This window comes from Octodon degus, unplaced genomic scaffold (assembly GCF_000260255.1).
Source record: "Octodon degus isolate 3935 unplaced genomic scaffold, OctDeg1.0 scaffold00048, whole genome shotgun sequence".
NCBI classification, from domain to species: Eukaryota; Metazoa; Chordata; class Mammalia; order Rodentia; family Octodontidae; genus Octodon; species Octodon degus.
Window position 1 is genome coordinate 6,200,283 of NW_004524624.1, and position 20,683 is coordinate 6,220,965.

The 20,683-nt window shown below is 41.7% G+C and overlaps 1 protein-coding gene across 1 annotated transcript in view; it reads left to right on the plus strand.

Moving 5' to 3' along the window:
* Positions 1 to 16,596: 16,596 nt before the first annotated feature.
* The window catches only part of Kiaa1191 (KIAA1191 ortholog), a gene marked incomplete at its 3' end in the record, with an annotated part of 16,326 nt that continues 12,239 nt past the window's right edge, over positions 16,597 to 20,683 (plus strand). Inside the window, exon 1 of the mRNA XM_023716497.1 lies at positions 16,597 to 16,772. Coding sequence (XP_023572265.1) covers positions 16,667 to 16,772 — 106 coding nt within the window. The remainder of the gene's footprint in view (positions 16,773 to 20,683) is intronic.

Here is a 20,683-nt window from a genome sequence, read left to right on the forward strand (position 1 = left end):
TGGTGAGATGGCTCGGTGGTCTAAAGCACCTTCTTAGAACAAGCTCAGCAAAGCACAGGACCCGCGGTTCAATCCCCCAGCACCACATGCCAGCCTGCCCCGCCCCCTGGTGGGCTGAGCTGCCCCCCCCACACAAATAAAATTAAAAAAAAAAAAGAATGTAAATAATAGAGACAAAAAATTCACAGGGCTTTACTCTTGGCATCATGAAAGGTGGGTGTGGTAGCACATTTCTGTAATCCCAGATACTTGGGAAGCTGAGATATGAGACTCCAGAGTTTGAATACTGCCTAGGCAACATAGGCTGCAGAGGACTGGTTGGTGGAGGAGTACACTGTGCTCACTGTAGACTTTGAAAGAATGAACACAATATGCAAAGATGAAAACCATTACGTTTGAGTCTCTGGTTTCAAATATTCATGAGAGATTCCTTCTCCAAACGTGCTGGAGTTGGGTTCCTCTACTTTCAACTGAACAGGTCCTGATAAAAATCTCCTTACATTAAGAATAGCTTAATTGGGCTGGTGAGATGGCTCAGTGGTCTAAAGCATCTACTTAGAACAAGCTCAGCTAAAGCACAGGGACCACGGTTCGATCCCCAGCACTACATGCCAGCCAGCCCCGGCCCCTGGTGGGCTGAGCTGGCCACACACACACACACACACACACACACACACACACATAAATAAATAAATAAAATTAAAAAAAAAGAATAGCTTAATGAATACGTGCAAATCTATCATCTAAATTCACCAACCACTGGCCAAGTGTGGTGGTGCATGCCTGTGATCTCAGCACTTGGGAGGCTGAAACAGGAGGATCATCATGAGTTCAAGGCCAGCCTTGGTTACAAAGTGAGTTCAAGGCCAGCCTGAGCTGCATAGTGAAACTCTGCCTTAAAAAAAAAAAAAAAAAAAAAAAACCTGAAACATTAATCCATCATCTATTAACATTTTGCCTCATTTGACTTACCTACTTTTTCTTCATATATACAATCAACCCTCTCCATCTGCAAGGGGCATTGGTTCCAAAAAATATCCCCTATCCCTGAAGATACCACAATTTTCGAATTCTCAAATCTCATCTATACAATGACATAGTGTTTGCATATGATGTATGTACATCTCCTTGGATACTTTAAGTGGTCTCTACATGATACTTATACAATGTACATACTAGTAAATAGTTGTTACACTGTAATTTTGGAGAATAAGGACATGGTTGCAGTGCTTTTAGTTTTGTATTCTGAGACAGTTTCACCAAATTGCTCAGGCTAACCTCAAAATTTTGGGCTTAAATCCTTATTCATGCCTAAGCCTTCCAAGTAGCTGGGGATATAAGTGTACACTACATGCCAAATTTATTCAGTGACTATGTAAGAACATGTTCTTGTTAGGAGACATAGCATAATAGGCAGAAGTTTTAATGTTGATATAATATTTGAAAGTCTTCAGTTGCCCTACTGATATACTAACCATACAATAAAATGTCCCTTGTACTCTTTTTATTTTATTTTTCTAAATTTGTTTATTTAGTGTGTGTGTATGTGTGTGTGTGTGTGTGTGTGTGTGTGTGTCCAGCTCAGCCCACCAGGGGGCAGGGCTGGCTGGCATGTGGTGCTGGGGAATTGAACCGCGGTCCCTGTGCTTTGCTTAGCTTAGCTTGTTCTAAGTAGGTGCTTTAGACCACTGAGCCATCTCACCAGCCCCCTTTTTATTTTAAAGAGAAAGAAAAACAATAAAAACAATGATATAAAGTTTCAAAACAAGATAATAGCAGATTAACAATCGTTAATATATTGCATATTGTTCTCTTCAAGGTAGTTGTACAGATTACAAGATACAGGCATTAGAGATTAATCAAACAATATAAGAACAAACCATTCTTTTTAATGAGATAATAGAAATCAGTAGTATATTTACCTTAGCTGTCACATATATATGTATTTATATTTATCTCAGCTATCATATATATTTATATATTCTTTTTCCTGACTTCTTTTCTCCTTTCCTTCATCCTAGCTCTTTCCTTTTGAACAGTTTCTTCCCCTTTTGCAACATCTATTGTACATGTTGGGTCTTATTTATTCTTTGAGTTTCTTATGCTAGGGAGACATTATGATGTTGGTACATATGACTCTGATTTATTATACTTATGAGTATGTTCTCAAGTTGCGTCCATTTACTTATGAAAGCCTCAAGTTTATCATTTTTTTTTCCATTTGTGTTTTTGGTACAGGGTCTCACTGTGCAGATTGGACTTGTGGTGACCCTCATATTTTCAGCCTCCCTGACACTAAGATCACAGGTGTGCGCCACCATGCCTCGACTCTATCATTCTTTATAGCTGGCTAGTATATCATCATATAAAAATATATTTTTATCTATTCTTTGGTCAATGGGCATTTGGGTTGTTTCCAATATTTAGCTATTATAAATTGTGCTGCTCGAAACACGGATGAAAAGGGCTGGGGATATAGCTCAGTGGCAGAAGTGCCTGCCTGGCAAGTGCAAGGTCCTGTGTTTGATTCTTGGTTTTAAAAAAATGGGTGCACATATAGGTGCACATATATTGCTGTGGTATGTTTTTTAATTCTTCTAAGAAAATATGCAGAAGGGGAACAGCTGGGTGGAATAAAGACTCTAATACTAGTTTTTAAAAGTAATCTGCACACTGACTTCCATAGTGGTTGCACCAGTCTACGCTCCCACCAACAGTGGAGAAGAGTTCCTTTTTCCCTGGGCTCCTCTAGCATTTGTTATTATAGTTGAGTCCTTGATGGTAGCCATCCTTTCTGCAGTAAGATGGAATCTCAGTGTTGTTTTAATTTGCACTTCTCAAATGAACAATGAGGTTTAGCATTTTTCATATGTTTATTTAACATTTGTATTTCTTTTTATATTTTTATTTTTTAAATAGTTTTTTAAAAATTTTGTGTGTGTGTGTGTGTGTGTGTGTGTGTGTGGCCTGCTCAGCCCACCAGGGGGCGGGGCTGGCTGGCATGTGGTGCTGGGGGATTGAACCGTGGTCCCAGTGCTTTGCTAAGCTTGTTCTAAGTAGGTGCTTTAGACCACTGAGCCATCTCTCCAGCCCCAACACTTGTATTTCTTAATCCAGGAATTACATATTTATCTCAGATGTCCACTTTTGGTTAGGTCTTTGAATTTGTGAGACCTGATTTTTTTTTTCTTTTTTTTTGCGGACCCAGGGATTAAACTCAGGCCCTTGCGCTTGCCAGGTAGGTGCTTATTATATTGAGCCATTTCCCCGGCCCTTTTTCAGTTCTTTTTCTGTTCTAGAGAGAAGTCCGACTGTCTGAGGGGCAGTTGGCTAAAATATTTTCTCACTCTATTTTCTTTTGATATGCACAAACTTTTATGTATTTGGTACACCGTCTTGCTGCACAGCTTGGACTCATAGTGATCCTCCTGTTTTTAACCTCTCCAGTGCTGGGATTATAGGCATGTGCCACCATGCCTGGTCTTGATATCACTATGCCTTCAAGATTTCTACCCACTTTTTCTTCCAGTAGATTTATTTTTTTCTTCAATACTGTATTTAATGAGAAAAATATTTCCTTCTCCTACTGAATAATTCTTATTTATTTATTTATTTATTTTTTAATATTTATTTATTTCTTTATTTTGTGTGTGTGTGTGGCCAGCTCAGCCCACCAGGGGGCGGGGCTGGCTGGCATGTGGTGCTGGGGGATTGAACCGTGGTCCCTGGGCTTTGCTTAGCTTAGCTTGTTCTAAGTAGGTGCTTTAGACCACTGAGCCATCTCACCAGCCCTGAATAATTCTTTAAATTGACAACAGAATATTTATTTTTAAAATGGCTAATTTGTTCCTTCCAGTAGATTTAGTATTTCTGTTTTAATATTTAGATCTTTGATGCATTCTGACTTTAGTTTAAAGCATGTTGATAGACATTGGTCTAGTTTTAGACACTGGCATGTAGAAAGCCACTTTTCTAGCACCACTTATTAAAAAAGCTTTCTTGGGGCCGGGGAGGTGGGTCAGTAGAATAAGCGCCTGCCTGGCAAGCGCAAGGGCCTGAGTTCAATCCTCGGTTCTGAAAATAAAATAAAATAGTAAAAAAGCTTTCTTCCAATGAACAAGTTTGACCCCTTTGTCAAAGACAGGTGGCTGAGTATGCCTTTAGTTGTGTCTGCATCTTGTAATCTGTAACACTGATCATCAGGTCTGCTTTTTTTGCCAGTACCATGCTGATTTTATTATAGTAGCTTTGTAGTATAATTTCAAGCCAGATCTTGTGATACTTTCTGTCTTGCCTTTGTCGCCCCAGGTTGCTTTTGCTATTCCAGCTCTCTTCCGTTTCCAAATGAATTTTAGGAATGTTTTCGCTAGGTCTGTTAGGTATACTAATGGTATTATGATCAGGATTGCTATGAATCTGTACAGTAGTTTTGGGGGTATGGCCATTTCCCCAATGTTGGCTCGTCCTATGCCTGAGCAAGGAATATCTTCATTTTCTGATATCCTCTTTGATCTCCCTTTTCAGAATATTATAATTTTTAATGTATAGATCTCTTATTTCCTTTTGATTTTATTTAATTAATTTTTTTTTTCAGAACCGGGGATTGAACTCAGGCCCTTGCGCTTGCCAGGGAAGCACTTATTCCACTGAGCCATCTCCCTGGCCCCTAAATATACTTGTTACTTAATTTTTTTTTTGCAGAACTGGGGATTGAACTCAGGCCTTTGTGCTTACCAAGCAAACACTTATTCTACTGAGCTATCTCCCCTGCCCCTTATTTCCTTTTTAGATTGATTCCTAAGTATTTCATTTTCTTGGATGCTATTGGGTTTTTTTTCTTCTTTCTTTCTTTCTTTCTTTCTTTCTTTCTTTCTTTCTTTTCTTTTCTTTTCTTTTTTTAATTGGTGGTACCAGGGATCAAACTCAGGGCATTGTGCTTACCAGACAGGCATTTACGCCACTGAGCTATATCACTGGCCCCCGCTCTGGGGTTTAAAAAAAAAAATCTTTTATTTATTTATTTGCTATAGGATCTCACTATGCAATTCAGACTCATAGCAATCCTCCTGTCTCAGCTTCTCTAGTGCTGGGATTATAAGCATGCATCACCACATCTAGTTTCAGTGGCCAGCACAGTGTGTCCCAGCTTCAGGGACCAACATGGCATGTGGTACTGGGGATCGAACCCAGGTCCTTGTGCTTGCCAGCCAGGTGCTTAGACCACTAAACTATCTCCCCAGCCCTTGGATCCCATTGTGAAGGGTGTAGTTTCCTTAATTTGACTCTCAGTGAATTTGTTTGTGTCCAGTAAATGTACTGATTTTTGAGTGTTGACTTTGTATGCAGGTACACTTCTAAATTTTGTCATTAAATCTTGATGTTTTTGGTAGAATTTTGGGGGTTTTCTATGTAGAATGTCATGTCATCTGAAAATAATGATAATTTAACTTCTTCCTTTTCTATCCTTATTCCTTTTACTTTTCTCTCTTGCCTAATTGCTCTGACTAATGTATCCAGAGCTATATTAAACAGGAATGATGACAGTGGATATCTTTGTCTTGTGCCTGATTTTATTATCATTATTTTATATTTATTTATTTATTTATTTATTTATTTATTTATTTGCAGAACCAGGGATTGAACTCAGACCCTTGCGCTTGCCAGGGAAGCACTTATTCCACTGAGCCATCTCCCCAGCCCTGATTTTATTATTGAAGATTTTTGCATCTATGTTCATCAAGGAGACTTGCCTATAGTTCTCTTTTTTGGATGGGTCTTTCTCTGGTTTTGATATCAGGGTCTTATTTCCAGGAATGAGTTTAGGAGAATTGCTTCCCTTTCAGTTTCTTTTTCTTTTTCTTTCTTTCTTTTTTTTTTTTTTTTTTTTTTTGGTGGACCTGGGAATTGAACTCAGGCCCTTGCGCTTGCCAGGGAAGCGCTTATTCCACTAAGCCATCTCCCTGGCCCCTTTTTCTTCTCTCTCTCTCTCTCTCTCTCTCTCTCTCTCTCTCTCTCTCTCTTCAGTACCAGGGATTGAACTCAGGACCCTGCACTTGCCAGACAAGTACTTGTTCTACTGAGCTATCTCCCCAGCCCCTTCCCTTTCAATTTCATTGAAGAGCTTGAGAAGAATTTGTGTGAAATCTCTAAATTTCTTATAGAATTCAGCTGTAAATTCACTCAAGGACATGGGCTATTCTTTGTTGGTAAGTTTTTAGTTATATTTTCAATTTTATTATCTGATATTTGGTTATCTAGGCTTTTTATAGTTTCTTTTCTTTTTATGTATTTAGTACAAGATCTACAGGGTCTCACTGTGTAGATGGTAATGGTAGTACTGGTTTTTCTGTTTTTAGCCTCCCAAATGTTGGGATTTCAGGCATGCACCCCCATGCCTGGCCTCAGTCGCCATCTCAGCGTGCCTCAGGGCTGGGGCTGGCATGGCATGCTGAGGATTGAACCCTGGCTGCTGCACTCTGCCTAAGTAGGCACTTTAGTCTGCTGAGCTATCTGGCCAGTCTTCATCTATTCTTCATATTCCAAATTTTAATTCTTTCATTCTCCCATGCACCATACCCTCCAGCTTTACTAGTCTTATTATTAAGTTTATTAATCTTTAACTATTTAGTTAATTCTGTTATTATTGTTGAAGTATTTTCTATTGTTAATGGTGGTTGGTATATTTTTATTTAGCATTTACTGTATGTGAATACATTATCATTGTGTCTGTATTATAGTTACAGATCTCTTTTCAATTGTTTGGGGTAGTAGTACAATGGTAGCACGTGTAGATTCTTATGATAGGTCAATATTCAGTGTGTCTTTGACTCTACTATTGTTGCTGGTTTTGTTATTATAGTCAGGGTGAAATACTTATTGTTATTAATCATGAATTTGTTTTTTGGTTTTCGTTTTTTGTTTTTTTTTTTCCTTGAACTCACTGTGTAGCCCAGGCTGGCCTCCAAATCTAGGCAACTCCCCTGCGTCAGCCTCAAGTGCTAGGATTATATGCTTGGCATATTAATTGATTTTTACTTTATGCCAGTATCTAGTTTGTCTTTGTGTCATCAATAGTACTGTAGTTCATTTCTGGAAACTGGGTACTTGGCCAATTATACTGTACTTTCCCCTCCCTGAATCAAAAGTGGTTAGATGTTGGGAAAGAGACAAAGGCCTATGGTTAGCCAGGTCCAGACAACATTCACTAGAAAGAAGACACTAACTAATATGGTGTCCATACTAGCAACAAAGCCTCTCCATTATAACTGACCTGTAAACCTGAGCACACACAAACAATAAAAACACAGGAAGACTGGAGGCTGTGGGAGCGAAAGAACTCTTCTTCACTGTTGGCAAGAGTGTAAATCAGTACAACCAGGATAAAAAGAAAGGGAAAAAAAATTTTTTTTGGGGGGGGAAGGAATGGGAAATAGAAATAGCTCTTGAGAGACAGGAGAGGTCCCGAAATGGGTTGCCAAGGAGTCCATGTCTCTGAGAACATTTTACAGAGCAAAATCATGATGTAGGTACAGTGAGGGTCAAAACTATAATCAACTGATAAGCTTACAAGTATAGCTGCTTAGCTAATATTGATCCAGTAGTAGCAAGGACATATGGATGATATCATGAACTTTCATTCTTAATGTAGTATTTTTTGTTTAAAATTTTTTATTTGGAAAATTTTTTGTCTTTAAAAACATTTTTCTTGAGACAGGATTTTGAAGTGCAGTTTAGGCTGGCCTCAAATTCACAGTGATCCTCCTGCCTCAGATACCCAGATTCTGGGATTACAGGTGTGTAGTGCCACACCTGGATTTGTTTTTTTGTTTTTTGTTTTTTGTTTTGATACAGAGTCTTGCTATTATTAGTTCAGGCTGGCCTTGAACTCACAATGATCCTGCTATAGATTTTTGAAACTAGCAGTAAATTGGTAGGATTGTGAACCAAACAACTGCACTGAAGATAGCAATGTGTAATAGAAGGGTCACGCTTGGAATGCCTGTCATTCTGGTCTTCTAAATACATATTTCTTGTCATAACATACCAATTATTACCATACTGTCTCACAAGGAAAAGTTTTGTTGTTGTTGTTTTTTAAATGGGTAATAAATGAAAAACAGACACAAGAAAAAGAAAAAAAGTCAAAGGACTGTCCTGCTACAATGCTGTATATGGTTAGATTTCTAAATTTCTGTGTAACCAATTTGATTTGAAACTGTCTCATTGCTATTTGTTTATCAATAAAATTATGGGAAAAAATGAAAGATATAAAAAAATTTAAAAAAAATTCTGTGTAAAAAATATACAATTGTTGGGCTGGTGAGATGGCTCAATGGTCTAAAGCACCTACTTAGAACAAACTTAGCAAAGCACGGGGACCGCGGTTCAATCCGCCATCACCACATGCCAGCCAGCCCCGCCCCCTGGTGGGCTGAGCTGACCACACACACACACATACACACACAAATACATAAATAAATAAAATTTTTTAAATGCAATTGTTTATTCATATTCTTTAAATATTTTTCATTTTTTAAATTTTTATCTCCATATTCTGTAGGGACTTAAAGTTTAACATATCAATACTTGATGGAAAATACATGTTCCGTGTTATGCCTAAGATGTTTGACATTCAGACAGATAGTGAAGTTAAACCCAACTGCATATGTTGTAGGGTAATAATAAGCTTCTCTTTTGGAGGGTTAACAACCTAAGTTTGCAGACCAAAAATTAGAGAATTAGAAGGGCTGCAAGGACAGCCAACACTTTGACCATAGCCTTTCAAGGTCAGTGAAGACTCAGGACATAGGAGAATCTATACTGTAACATCATGTAACTCAATTGTTTCCCAAATTTTCTGATCAAGGAGATTATGGGGCTACAGAGCAATGTGATCGATGACGTAGAGTGTGCCTAAGGAGAGTCGCCTGGAGAGAAAACATTCTCTCAGGCTTTCACAGAGAGCAAATTGGTCAAGCAATGGCTGTGACTCATCCACATGGCTGACAATGACAAAGGATCTGCAACCTGCGGTACAGGGTTACAGGATAAATCCTGAGGGTACTTGACTGACCTTATCAGATACAAAAGTTACATTTCTTGTTATATGGGTCTTGCTTTATCTTGTTCTTAACCATCCAGCAGAAAAGTATAAAAATGAGGTATATAAAGTAAAGCCATATTAATATGCTGAGCTGTGAAAGGCTCAAGTCAACAACTTCCGTGGATAACCCACTACTATTGTGGACTGCTGGACTGTGTTGGATTGTTTTGCTGAATTTACGCACCTATAGTATTTAGATGCTGGGGCTGGGGAGATAGCTCAGTAGAATATGTACTTGCCTGGCAAGTGCAAGGGCCTGAGTTCAATCCCCAGTTCTGCCAAAAAAAAAAAAAGTATTTAGATGTCAGTGGAATACCCATTTCTGACAGGACTAAACAAAAAAATGGATACAAAGGAAGGACCATGTTGTATCTATATATGCAGAATAGTTAGGATAGGTATACAGCTACTTTCTCTTAATTCAATGAGAAGTAAGATTCATATTAATAGTGTCTGGACAGGATATCATGTCTGCATCTTGTACTATGAATATCCACTATGAAGACAACAATATGCAATTTATTAATTATTGAAACAGTCCTATTAATCAGTTTTGAAACTGTCTTATTGCTATTTGTTTCTCAATAAAATAAAATGAAATGATTTAAAAACAATGATCCTGGGCTGGTGAGATGGCTCAGTGGTCTAAGGCACCTACTTAGAACAAGCTTAGCAAAGCACAGGCACCACGGTTCAATCCCCAGCACCACATGCCAGCCAGCCCCGCCCCCTGGTGGGCTGAGCTGGACACACACACACACACACACACACACACACAAATAAATAAATAAAATTTAAAAAAATAAATAAATAAAAACAATGATCCTGCTATAACAAAATGCCACAGACTGGGAGCATTTTTAAATTTTTGGTGCTGAAAAATAAACGCAGGACCTTTGCATTGTGCTACATCCTTATCCTTTAGTATATTTTATTTTCAGATAGAATCCCATTAAATTCCCCAGATGGGCCTTGAACTTGTGTGCAGATGCTGGGATTACAGGCCTGTGTGATGATGCCTGCCTTACCATATAAATTTAAGTTTGTACAGCTGTGAAAGCTGGAAATTCAAGATCAAGGTGCTGGCAGATTTGCTGTCTCCTAACACTTCTATCTCTGACTTGGTAGATATCTGTCCTTTTTGCTATGCTCTTATCTGACGTTTCCTCTGTGCATACATTCCTAATGTCTCTTTTTCTTTAAAAATTTTTGGGCCGGGGAGATAGCTCAGTAGAATAAGCACTTGCCTGGCAAGTACAAGGGCCTGAGTTCAATCCCCGGTTCCGCCAAAAATAAATAAATAAATATTTTTAATTTGGACATGATTGCACATACTTATGGGGAACAGTGCAATATTGCAATATTTCAATACATGTACACAAGGTCTAATGACCAGATCAGAGTAACTGGCAGATCCATCATTTCAAATGTTTATCAGTTTTAATATTGGGAATGCTGAAATCCCCTGTAGTAGCTACTCTGAAATATACAATTAGTTGTTGTCAACCATAGTTGCCCTAATATGGTACAGAACACTAGAAGTTGCTTCTCCTACTCAACTGCACTTTTTGTTCTTCCTCTTCTTATAAGGATGCCGGTCATATTGGACTACAGTCCAGTCTAATAACCTCATTTACTTTTAACCACCTCTTTATTTATTTATTTTTTATTTTTATTTTTTGGCAGAACCAGGGATTGAACTCAGGCCCTTGCACTTGCCAGGGAAGCACTTATTCCACTGAGTCATCTCTCCGGCCCCTAACCACCTCTTTAAAGACCTTATTTACTTAAATTCCATTACATTCTAGTGTTAGGGTGGTGGCACTTCAACATAAGCACTTTGAGAGGACGCAATTCAACCCATAATAGGACCCATGTCTTTCTCCTCAGTGTATCCCAAGCACCAAGTACAGCGTGGACACAAAGTAAGATACAGTACCTAATTTCTTTCTAAGCAGCTACCTCCTACTAGATACATGACATTGGCGGGGTTCCTTCTGTTCTTCCCACTTTAATTGCACCATCTGTAAGGGTAGGCTGGAGAAGCTGATGGCTAATGATATGTCCTGGCATACTACTGATCATTTCTTTTGTGAAATCCTCCTTCACCACTGGAGGGAAGTATTGTTTCCAGTTACTTCTCCCTTGGGACAGTGTCTGTAACCCTCTTGCCCCAGAAAAGTTAGAGTGGACAAGTTGAGGTCAAGGACAGTCAGCTGCTTAGAGTCAGCTCTTTGCTGGACACTTGGCAGTCTGCTGGGCACCCAATCCTTGGTTTAAATTTCAACTCTGCCACTTTCTGGCTGGCAAAACATAGTCAAGATCCCCTGGAGAGGGTTAGTTTCCTCTACTGCTGAATAAAGAATCGACTTAGGAAATTCCTGGACACTGCTTGGTTGAGGATGTCATTTATAATGAGGTAGGGGGCAGGCTTCCAGACGGAACTCCCACTCTAGAGTTCCAGGAATGCAAATGGCACACAACTATCCCAGTGACCAAGTTCCTGACCACTGATAGGTCATGAAGAGCATTGGCACGTCTCTCTGCAGGCTTGGACTGGCCAGAGCTGATGTCTTGCAGGTGGGCATAAGTCTGTCTCATTCCCTGCCTGCTGCCCTCTCCCCACGAAGTAGGAATGCAGGACGGTTTGGGTATCTAGAATGGAGGACTCCTAATTGAGTATGTAAGAAAGATCTTTGGCTATTCCAGCTTGGGGGAGGCTCTAAATTTATGAAAGTTTGAAAAATATAAGAAAAAAAAAAGAAATATATAAGGAAAACATGAATCAGAGACAAAAGCACTTAGAAAATTAGTTTCCCAGCCAGGTGTAGTGACACATATTTGTTTTGTTTTGTTTTTTTTTGCAGAACCGGGGATTGAACTCAGGCCCTTGCACTTGCCAGGGAAACGCTTATTCCACTGAGCCATCTCCCCGGCCTCATTGTGACACATATTTGTAATCCCAGCACTCGGGAGGCTGGGACAGGAGGATTGCTTTGAGTTGGAGGTCAGCCTGGGCTACACAGTGAGACCCTGTCTTCAAAAAAGAAATCTCCAGATGCAATGGCACACATCTATAATCCCAGCACTTGGGAGGCAGAGGCACAAGGATCCTCATGAGCTCGAGATCAGCCTGGGATACAAAGTGAGCTCAAGGCCAGCCTAAGTCACATAATGAGGCCCTGTCTCAAAACAAAAAAAGAAAATTAGTTTCCCAATTATAGGGGAAAGGAGAACAGAAGGAAAAGAAAACCCAATTAAATGTATGTTGTAAAATATATCCAGATTGCTCAGTCAGGCGCATACAGGGACCCTTGACTGTTGTCTGCCACTAGATAAGAATAATACAGTTGGACCTCAAAGACCACCTTGCCAGTGATGCTGCCACTCTTGGGGATACAAAAGCAGTTGTGCACAGAATTAGACCAGGCTTGGCTGAGAACCAAAACCAGAGTCAGAGAATAGCACAGAAAAGGAGGTGAGAGGGTGGCCTCGTGCCACCAGATATCTACCCAAGAACTGAGACAGGTGGCCTGATATCAGACAGCTCAGGTGTCCCTGAGCCTCCTGATTCAGTAATGAGGAACTGAATCCTCCCTGGCCCAGACAGGGAGCCAGTGCAACCAAACAATTTAGGAAGGCAATTTACTTGCAAACAATGCTTATGAGGGAGCCTAGGCTTTAGAAGAAATGGTCTTGATCCACCCTCGTACAACACTTATAGGGGAAATCAGCAAATCTCTGCAAGCCTGCCAAGAGCAAAAGTTTGCAGTTAGTTCTTAGTGGGAAACAGGAATTTTCCCACACGGCTACTGTCAAAGGACAAACATACAGCACTTCACTATATATATTTTTTTTGGGGGGGGGAATTGAGACAGGGTCTCACTATACAGTTCACACTGGCCTTGAACTCAGGCTGGACTCAAACTCACAGCGATCCTCCTGCCTCATCCTTCCAAGTGCTGGGATTACAGATGTGCATCACCACGCCTGACTCACCTTTACTTTTTTTTTTTTTTTTTAGTGGTACCAGGAATCAACCTCAGGACCTTGCACTTGCCAGGCAAGCACTTATTCCACTGAGCTATCTCCTAGGTCCCATCACCTTTACATCTTAATTGGTTTTCTCTTTTAATAACAGAAATTAGTGAGATAGAAGCATTCTATTAGGCAATAAGGACAGGAGCACCAAAATAAAGTCAGGAAATTCTCAAAAATGGAATCTGTTGAGTTCTGACCCTCTGTCACCATGTTTGGTCTCTGCCCAAGCTTAATTCATCCTGCTGTAGCAGGCTCACTGACTCCCATCACAGAAAAAAGACTTTTCAGAGTGCTCCAGAGAGGCCCAAGTAGGATTTATTGGGCAAAGACAGAGCATATGTGTTTATTATAGAATGAAAGCAGAAAGCAGCCTTTATAGTAAATGAGAGCAAACAACCCTCAGAAAAATAAACCTGGGAAGCGGCCCAAAAAGGATTGCGTAAAGAGACCCCTCAGCTTAGGGCTTTTGTACTACAAAATGACTCTATTCTAAAGCTATTGGTACAAGCACCAAAGATGTTCTTTAGATGGATATAAATATCTTGTTCCTGTGCAAGAAAATTCTGCCAGGCTAATGAGGCCTCTGTTGAGCTTCCCGGCTTTACCCTGGGCCATCATGGGTCCTTCACTGACTCTGACCCCCTCTTTAGCGTGGCCATCTCCTGGCCGCTCGTAACTCCTTTGGCCAGGACCTTGCTCACAGACTCAACATCCACACAAACTGCCAGCCTCCTACAACTTACTGTTTTGAGATGATTTGATTTGTGGCTTGGGTAACTTCCACTGTGGCTGTATCCTAGAAGTTGCAGTATTCTTACTAATTATAGTTGTTAGGATTTCCTTGACCCTTTCTACCTTTTCTTTGTTCTATCCTGCTTTACCTCCAGGAATCTTAGAAAAACATCTGCCAGGTGGACTTTGGCTTTCTGTGACCTCCCCAGAACTGGATCAGGCAGGCCACTGCCTCAAAGGCACACAGGCCTTGCATGGACACTGGGAGTTATACTACCTGGACCCTAAAAAGTATGTAATCTCTTATAGGATAGAGATTATAGTGCTTATACATCAGCCCGAGCTCCTTTTTTTTTTTTTTTTAATAAATTTTATTTATTTATTTATATGTGTCTGTGTGTGTGGCCAGCTCAGCCCACCAGGGGGCGGGGCTGGCTGGCATGTGGTGCTGGGGATTGAACCATGGTCCCTGTGCTTTGCTTAGCTTAGCTTGTTATAAGCGGGTGCTTTAGACCACTGAGCCATCTCACCAGCCCCCGAGCTCCCTTTTAAACCTCTTAAAAACTCCCAACCAGTGATACTGAATCCATGAGAGTTTTCTTTTCTTTTTTTTTTTTTTTTTGCGGAACCGAAGATTGAACTCAGGCCCTTGTGTTTGCCAGGGAAGCGCTTATTCCACTGAGTCATCTCCCCGGCCCATCTATGAGAGTTTTCAATGATTCAAACAGCCCAGTGCAGCGCGTGTGCCGTGGTTCACCACCATAGTCCTAGACAGAGAGCCTTTCCGGGTTCCCTGCTCAGAACCTCCTCCCAGCCAGTGGAAGATTTATTGCCTTGTCTTTATTTAGTCTTTTAAAAAGATTTTTTTAATCAAAAATAAAAATAAAATTAAAAAATTTTTAAAAATCTTTTATTTATTTGGTATAAGGGATGGCCAGGGAGATGGCTCAATAGAATAAGTGTTTGAGTGGCAAACTCAAGGGCCTGAGTTCAATCCCTGGTTCCACCAAAAAAAAAGAGCTATTTGGTATAGGGTCTGGCTACGCAGCTCAGACTCATGGTGATTCTCCTGTATTAGCCTTCCCAGTTCTGGGATTATAGGTGTGTGCCACCATGCCCGGTGTTTCAGTGACACAATGCACCTGGGCTTCCTAGGCCAGCGCAGCATGTAATACTGGGGGTCAAACCCAGATCCTTGAGCTTTCCAGGCATACATTTAAACTGCCAAGCTATCTCCCCAGCTCTATTTAGTCATTTCGAGACAGGGTCTCACTGTGTAGTTTAGGCTGGCCTTGAGCTCACTTTGTAGCCCAGGCCAGTTTCAAACTCACAATGATCCTCCTGCCTCAGCTTCCCGACTACTAGGATTACAGACTTGTACCATGACACCCAGCTGAATCATTAACTTTGTTTTGTTCTTTCTCCTTGTTCTTGCCTTATATGAAAAATAGCTTTCACATGATTGATCTTCTTTTTGTTTCTTCTCTCACTATCTTTCTATCTATAAAGCCAATTGTATATATGTAAAATACTCTATTCAGTGGAATGAAGTCTTGCCCAATTCTGAAATTAAAAATAAAGCCTGGCACTCACTGGATGTGGTGGTGTGCGTCGCTCTGAATTTGAGAAATTTAGGGGAGCTAATGTAGGGAGTGGCTGAAGCTGGAAATTGGCCTCACGTGTGGGGCAAGGCCCCAGAGTGGGGAGAGCTCCTGGAGGCAAAAATAAACAACTTTCGCCTCCCATTTCGAGAGAGGGCTCCACTTGCCCTCAGCTTTTGTCTCTCTCTCCCTCCCCCCAAACAGGGATTGAACTCAGGACCTTCCGCTTGCCAGGCAAGCACTTATTCTACTGAGCTATCTCCCCAGCCCCTCCTCTCTTATCTTTATTTCTGAGTCCTCTGTTTGTGGGAGCATCTAGAGTTGCCAGAGCTGTGTAGGAGGCAGCAAACCAAGTAAGTCTCTCTCAGCCCTGACAGGACACCTGGCAAACTTCAGATGCTGAAATCCAAGTGTGAGGTACCACTCTCTCATCACCTCCTGAGATGAGCTTGCACAGCAACCTTTGACCTGGTAAAGATATGGATAGGGAAAAAAAATTAGATTCCCCCTCCCCCAAATTTTCCACTTGTTCAATTTTGTTTCTTTGTCCTATTTTTAAACACTTCTGGAAAAAGAAGTCTTTTGGGATCTGAGCTGATACCTCCCAGCCTCACTTTCTTTTTTTGTACAATTGAAATGATACTAGAATCACCCAACCTAGGGGTAACTGGCTCATGTTCTCCCCTTTTTTCTTCAGCTACTAATAAGATCCTGCCTAATCCAGCTATTTTTGGAAGACAGTCTCTGCTCACTTCACCACTTATTAAGTGACTTCTTATTTCTACCAGCCTCAGCTTACATCTGTAAAGTGAAAACACACACACACACACACACACACACACACACAATGACGGGTTTTGGTTTTTGGAAGCCTTTTTTGAGTCTTGAACTTGGATTTGAGAGCTTTTTACTATGGCAACTCTATCTTTAGCCTGTGTCAGACTTAGACGAAGAATAGGTCCTTAGGAAGTAGAGGCAAAGCTGGCTTTTCCTTTAGGAGAAGGTGGACTTCGCTCTTTCCGCTAGTGGTCTCCCGTGGACTACAATTCCCAGCATGCCTCGAGCCACATCTCGCGTTAAGTGCCGCTGTGTCCGAAGGCTTTATTACCAAGGGTGTCGCCCAACTCAGCATCTAGTGCTCGCTGGGTCGAGGTGAGGTTGGTGGTGTTACCGCGGCTGTCACGATGGCATGGGTCTGGACTGTACCCCAACGTCTTGGGAGTCGTGGGTCGTCGGAAGAACATCTTTAGTGGCGGACTTGCGCCGCAGGCATCTTGGCGGCTGCGGGAGAACAGGTGACCAGGTGGCGGCCTACGGCTCGATGGTGCTAAGCTTTGTCCAGCTTGCGGGGGCGCTTCCGGCGCCTCCATCTATACCCGGGCTCGGGAGCCCTCCTTGCGTTCCCTTCTGCCCGTACACCTGCTCAGAGCTCTGCTCGGCCGCGCTTGTCTCGCCGGCCTGGGTGACTCTCATAGGGCTTCTCACTGAGCCTCGGGAGCCCGGCGCTGGGCTTCGCGTTGTCGGCTCGCGCATCCCGGCACCCCCACGCTCCACCCCGGTGTTACTCTTTTCTCAAGCCCCCGCCCTGGCTTCCGTGGGGAGCCTCGGCCTCGGGCCGGTTCTAATCGCTTTAGTATTATCCTCCAAGGGTGGGATAAGCGGTAGTCAGACCGGGCCTTTTGGATCTAGGTGGCTTTGAGTGAAGGAGAAGGTTCTGGGCGGGGGATTGGAGGGAGGGGAAGAGGGGAGTATTTTTGGGTGGGGAATGCTCCCTCGACCAGGAGGATGGCTGAATTTTGATTTTTGCAGTGCTCTTTAGAACTGATTTATTCTCAGAACTTTGTCAGATTAGAAGGGCACAGAAATAAATTAAAAATCAGGTACCTTTCTCAGTTTTTTATTTTTAGCTCCTTTATTTTATTTTTAAAATTATTATTTTTTAAAAAATGTTTTTTAAATGTTTCCTTTATTTCTTTTTTTTTTTTTATGGTCAGCTCAGCCCACCCTGGGGGCGGGGCTGGCATGGCTTGTGGTGCTGGGGTTCGAACCGAGGTCCCTGCTGCTTGCCTAAGCTTGCCTAAGCAGGTGCTTTAGACCACTAAGCTATCTTGCCAGGCCTATTTTTAAAACTATTATTGTTATCTTTTTGAGAAAGGATCTCACTATGCAGTTCAGTCTGACTTTGAGCTCACTTTATAGCTCAGAGGATCTGGACTGTATCCCAATGGAGTTGTGCCACAGGCATCTTGGTGGCTGCGGGAGAAGAGGTGACCAGGTGGCAGGCCTGGGGCTCCTTGGTGCCCAGCTTTGTCCACCTGGTCTCCAGTGATCCTGTCTCAGCCTCCCAGGTGCGGCATTACAGGCACAGGCCTTTAACTCTCCTTTAAAATGGGGAAACTGGCCATCTTTTAGAGAATCCAGGTATCTCTGAGCTTGAACAGAAATTTGGTACAAATAGAGCCTGCTTGGCAGTGTGGCTGCGAGAGTAAAAAGACTTGAAAGGGCTGTACCAATGCTGATTGTTTGTTGTTATCAGAACCTCTGGATGGATTCTTCTTGGAAAGCTTTGCTTGTTTGCAGCAGCTGGAAAATGTTCCTCATTAACATCTGTCTGTCAGCATAGTTGTGACATCATTTCACTGTGGTAAGGTGACTTCTTCACCTAGTGTTTCAACCATGGGTGTGGTGAGACCTTTGACTCCTCCTCACCTGTTTGACATGTTCCTTGTCCATTGGCTCTTGTATGTTTGTTTCAACTTTGTTAAAAAGCATTGGAGCGATCCTTTGGTTTCACCAAGCAAAAATGCTTTTTGTTATTTTTGTCAGGTGACAGGGAATCATCTCCGAATTCTTTATAGACAAACCACCTTGGATCCCAGTTTTTCAATGGCTTCGAGACAACCAGAAGTGCCTGGTAAACTTATTCTTTTTGGTTAAGTCATGTTTTGCCTATCATATTTTAAACTAGACAAAAATAATTCTACCTGAACCATATATTAGTGGTTTTCTGATACTGAGTATTTAGACCTAATAGATTGGTATCATTTGATTATCAGTATCATTACTGTTATTATTACTATTTTTTTGAGATAAGGTTTTGCTATGTAGCACAGACTGGCCTTGAACCCACTATGTAGCCTAGGCTGGCCTCAAACTCCTGGTGATCCTCCTGCTTCAGCCTCCTAAGTGCTGAGATTATAGGCTTTGCTAGCATACCTAGCCATTTGATTGGGCAATTTAGACCTTGTCTTAAAATAAAAAGGGATGAGATTGTAGTCAATGATAAGAGTGCCCCTGGAATTGATTCCCCAGTATGGGGAGAAGAAAAATGAATTCCATGTAAGAGTATGATATATGCATTAGTTTGTATTAAAATAAGAATTCAGGATGAATTTTGAAATTGCTCCCAAATTAGGTGGATCAATAGAAGTCTCCTGTGTCCCCAGTATTGTCTCTGGTCTCTTAGCATCATCACTTGTGTGTCAGTCTTTTTTTTTTTTTTTTGTGTGTGTGTGTGTGTTTGTTTTTTTGGACACAAGATCTCACTCACTATGTAGTACAGGTTGGCCTTAACTCATTATGAAGCCCCGGCTGGCCTTGAACTTGGGGCAATCCTGCTTTAGCCTCCCAAGTGCTGGAGTTTTAGGCATGTGCCGCCATACCTGGCTGGTCTGTCTGTCATTGTTGCTGCACTTACCATAGACTGCCTGTGATCATCCTGAGCAATGCACTTAGCATTTCGTTTTGTAGTGTTGAATGTGGAGTGTGAACCCTGGCTTAGGTCTTGCCCACACTTGCTTGTTGACAATACTGGGCAAGTTTCTTAAAATCTATTCCTCAGTTTCCTGAGCTGGACAGTGGGAAGAATATTTACATAGGGAATATTAGAAAAGATGAGGGATATAAGTGCCTAGTACTGTAATCATTATTTTCCTGTGTTTTTAAATTTATTTTTATTTTTTTTTGGGGGGGGGACTGGGGATTGAACTCACGCCCTTGCACTTGCCTGGCCAGTGCTTATTCTACTGAGCCATCTCCTCAGTCCCTTCCTGTGTTTTTTGAGATATAATGCACATACCGTGAAATTTCACCCGTTTGAACTGAACATTTGGTTAGGCATAGTGTTGCACATCTACAATCTCAGCATTCTGAGAGGCTGAGGCAGGAGATTCGCAAGTTCTAGCCTAGCCTGGGCAACCTAGCAAGCCCCTGTCTCAATATAAAAACAAGGGTTGGGGATTTAGCCTCGTGGAAAGGTACTTGGTTTAATCTCTGGGTTTCACAAACTAAAGCAAAATAGTATAAAGGCTTTTTAATGTATTCATAAGGTGGTGCAACCATCAACATTGTTGTAATTGTAGAACATGTTTACTGTCCCCAAGAGAAAACGTACCCTTGTGCTGTCTCGTCTCATCGCCCCTTCTCACAGCCCCTGGTGACTAGTGAATCCTTTTTTTTTTTGGTGGAACCGGGGATTGAACTCAGACCCTTACATTTGCCAGGCAAGCGCTTATTCTACTGAGCCATCTGCCTGGCCCCAACTAGTGAATCCTATTGATAATAAGTAGTATCTGCTTGAACCCTGGCTGTTGCCTTTGGTGGTTTGGACTCTCTGCCAGGGAGGCTGTGGTCTCAGAAAGCACTATTACATAATGTTAGCAACAAAGAAATGTCACCTTGAAGGCAGCTCCTGTCCAGGAGCCCTGCTATGGAAGGGTTAGCAAGTCCAACAGGATGGACCTTGCTCCCTTGCCTGGCACAGCTGCAAGTGCCCTTGAAGTGGGCACTGCATCACGGCCAGTCAGTTCCTGCGGACGGCAGGGTCAGCTGGCATTGTTTTGTAAGCATTGTTGACATTTCTGTGATGGAAATCTCTGCTGCTGAAATCATACAGAACACTAGAGATAATGCCAGACAACATACTGCTTGAGCTGTTTCTTCTCGTGCTGTTTTTTTTTTTTTTTTTTTTTGGTGGAACTGGAGAGTGAACTCAGGCCCTTGCACTTGCCAGGGAAGCACTTATTCCACTGAGCCATCTCCCCGGCCCCTCGTGCTGTTTTTTTTGAGTAGGGAAGGCAGAACATTTGTAGTCAGGCCTCAGTCAAGGCTCAGCTAGCCATTTTCTATATGAATTTGGGTGAATCACTTCCCCTCTAGGGTTTAGTTTCCTCATCTGTAAATTGAGAACAAGGACTATACATACATA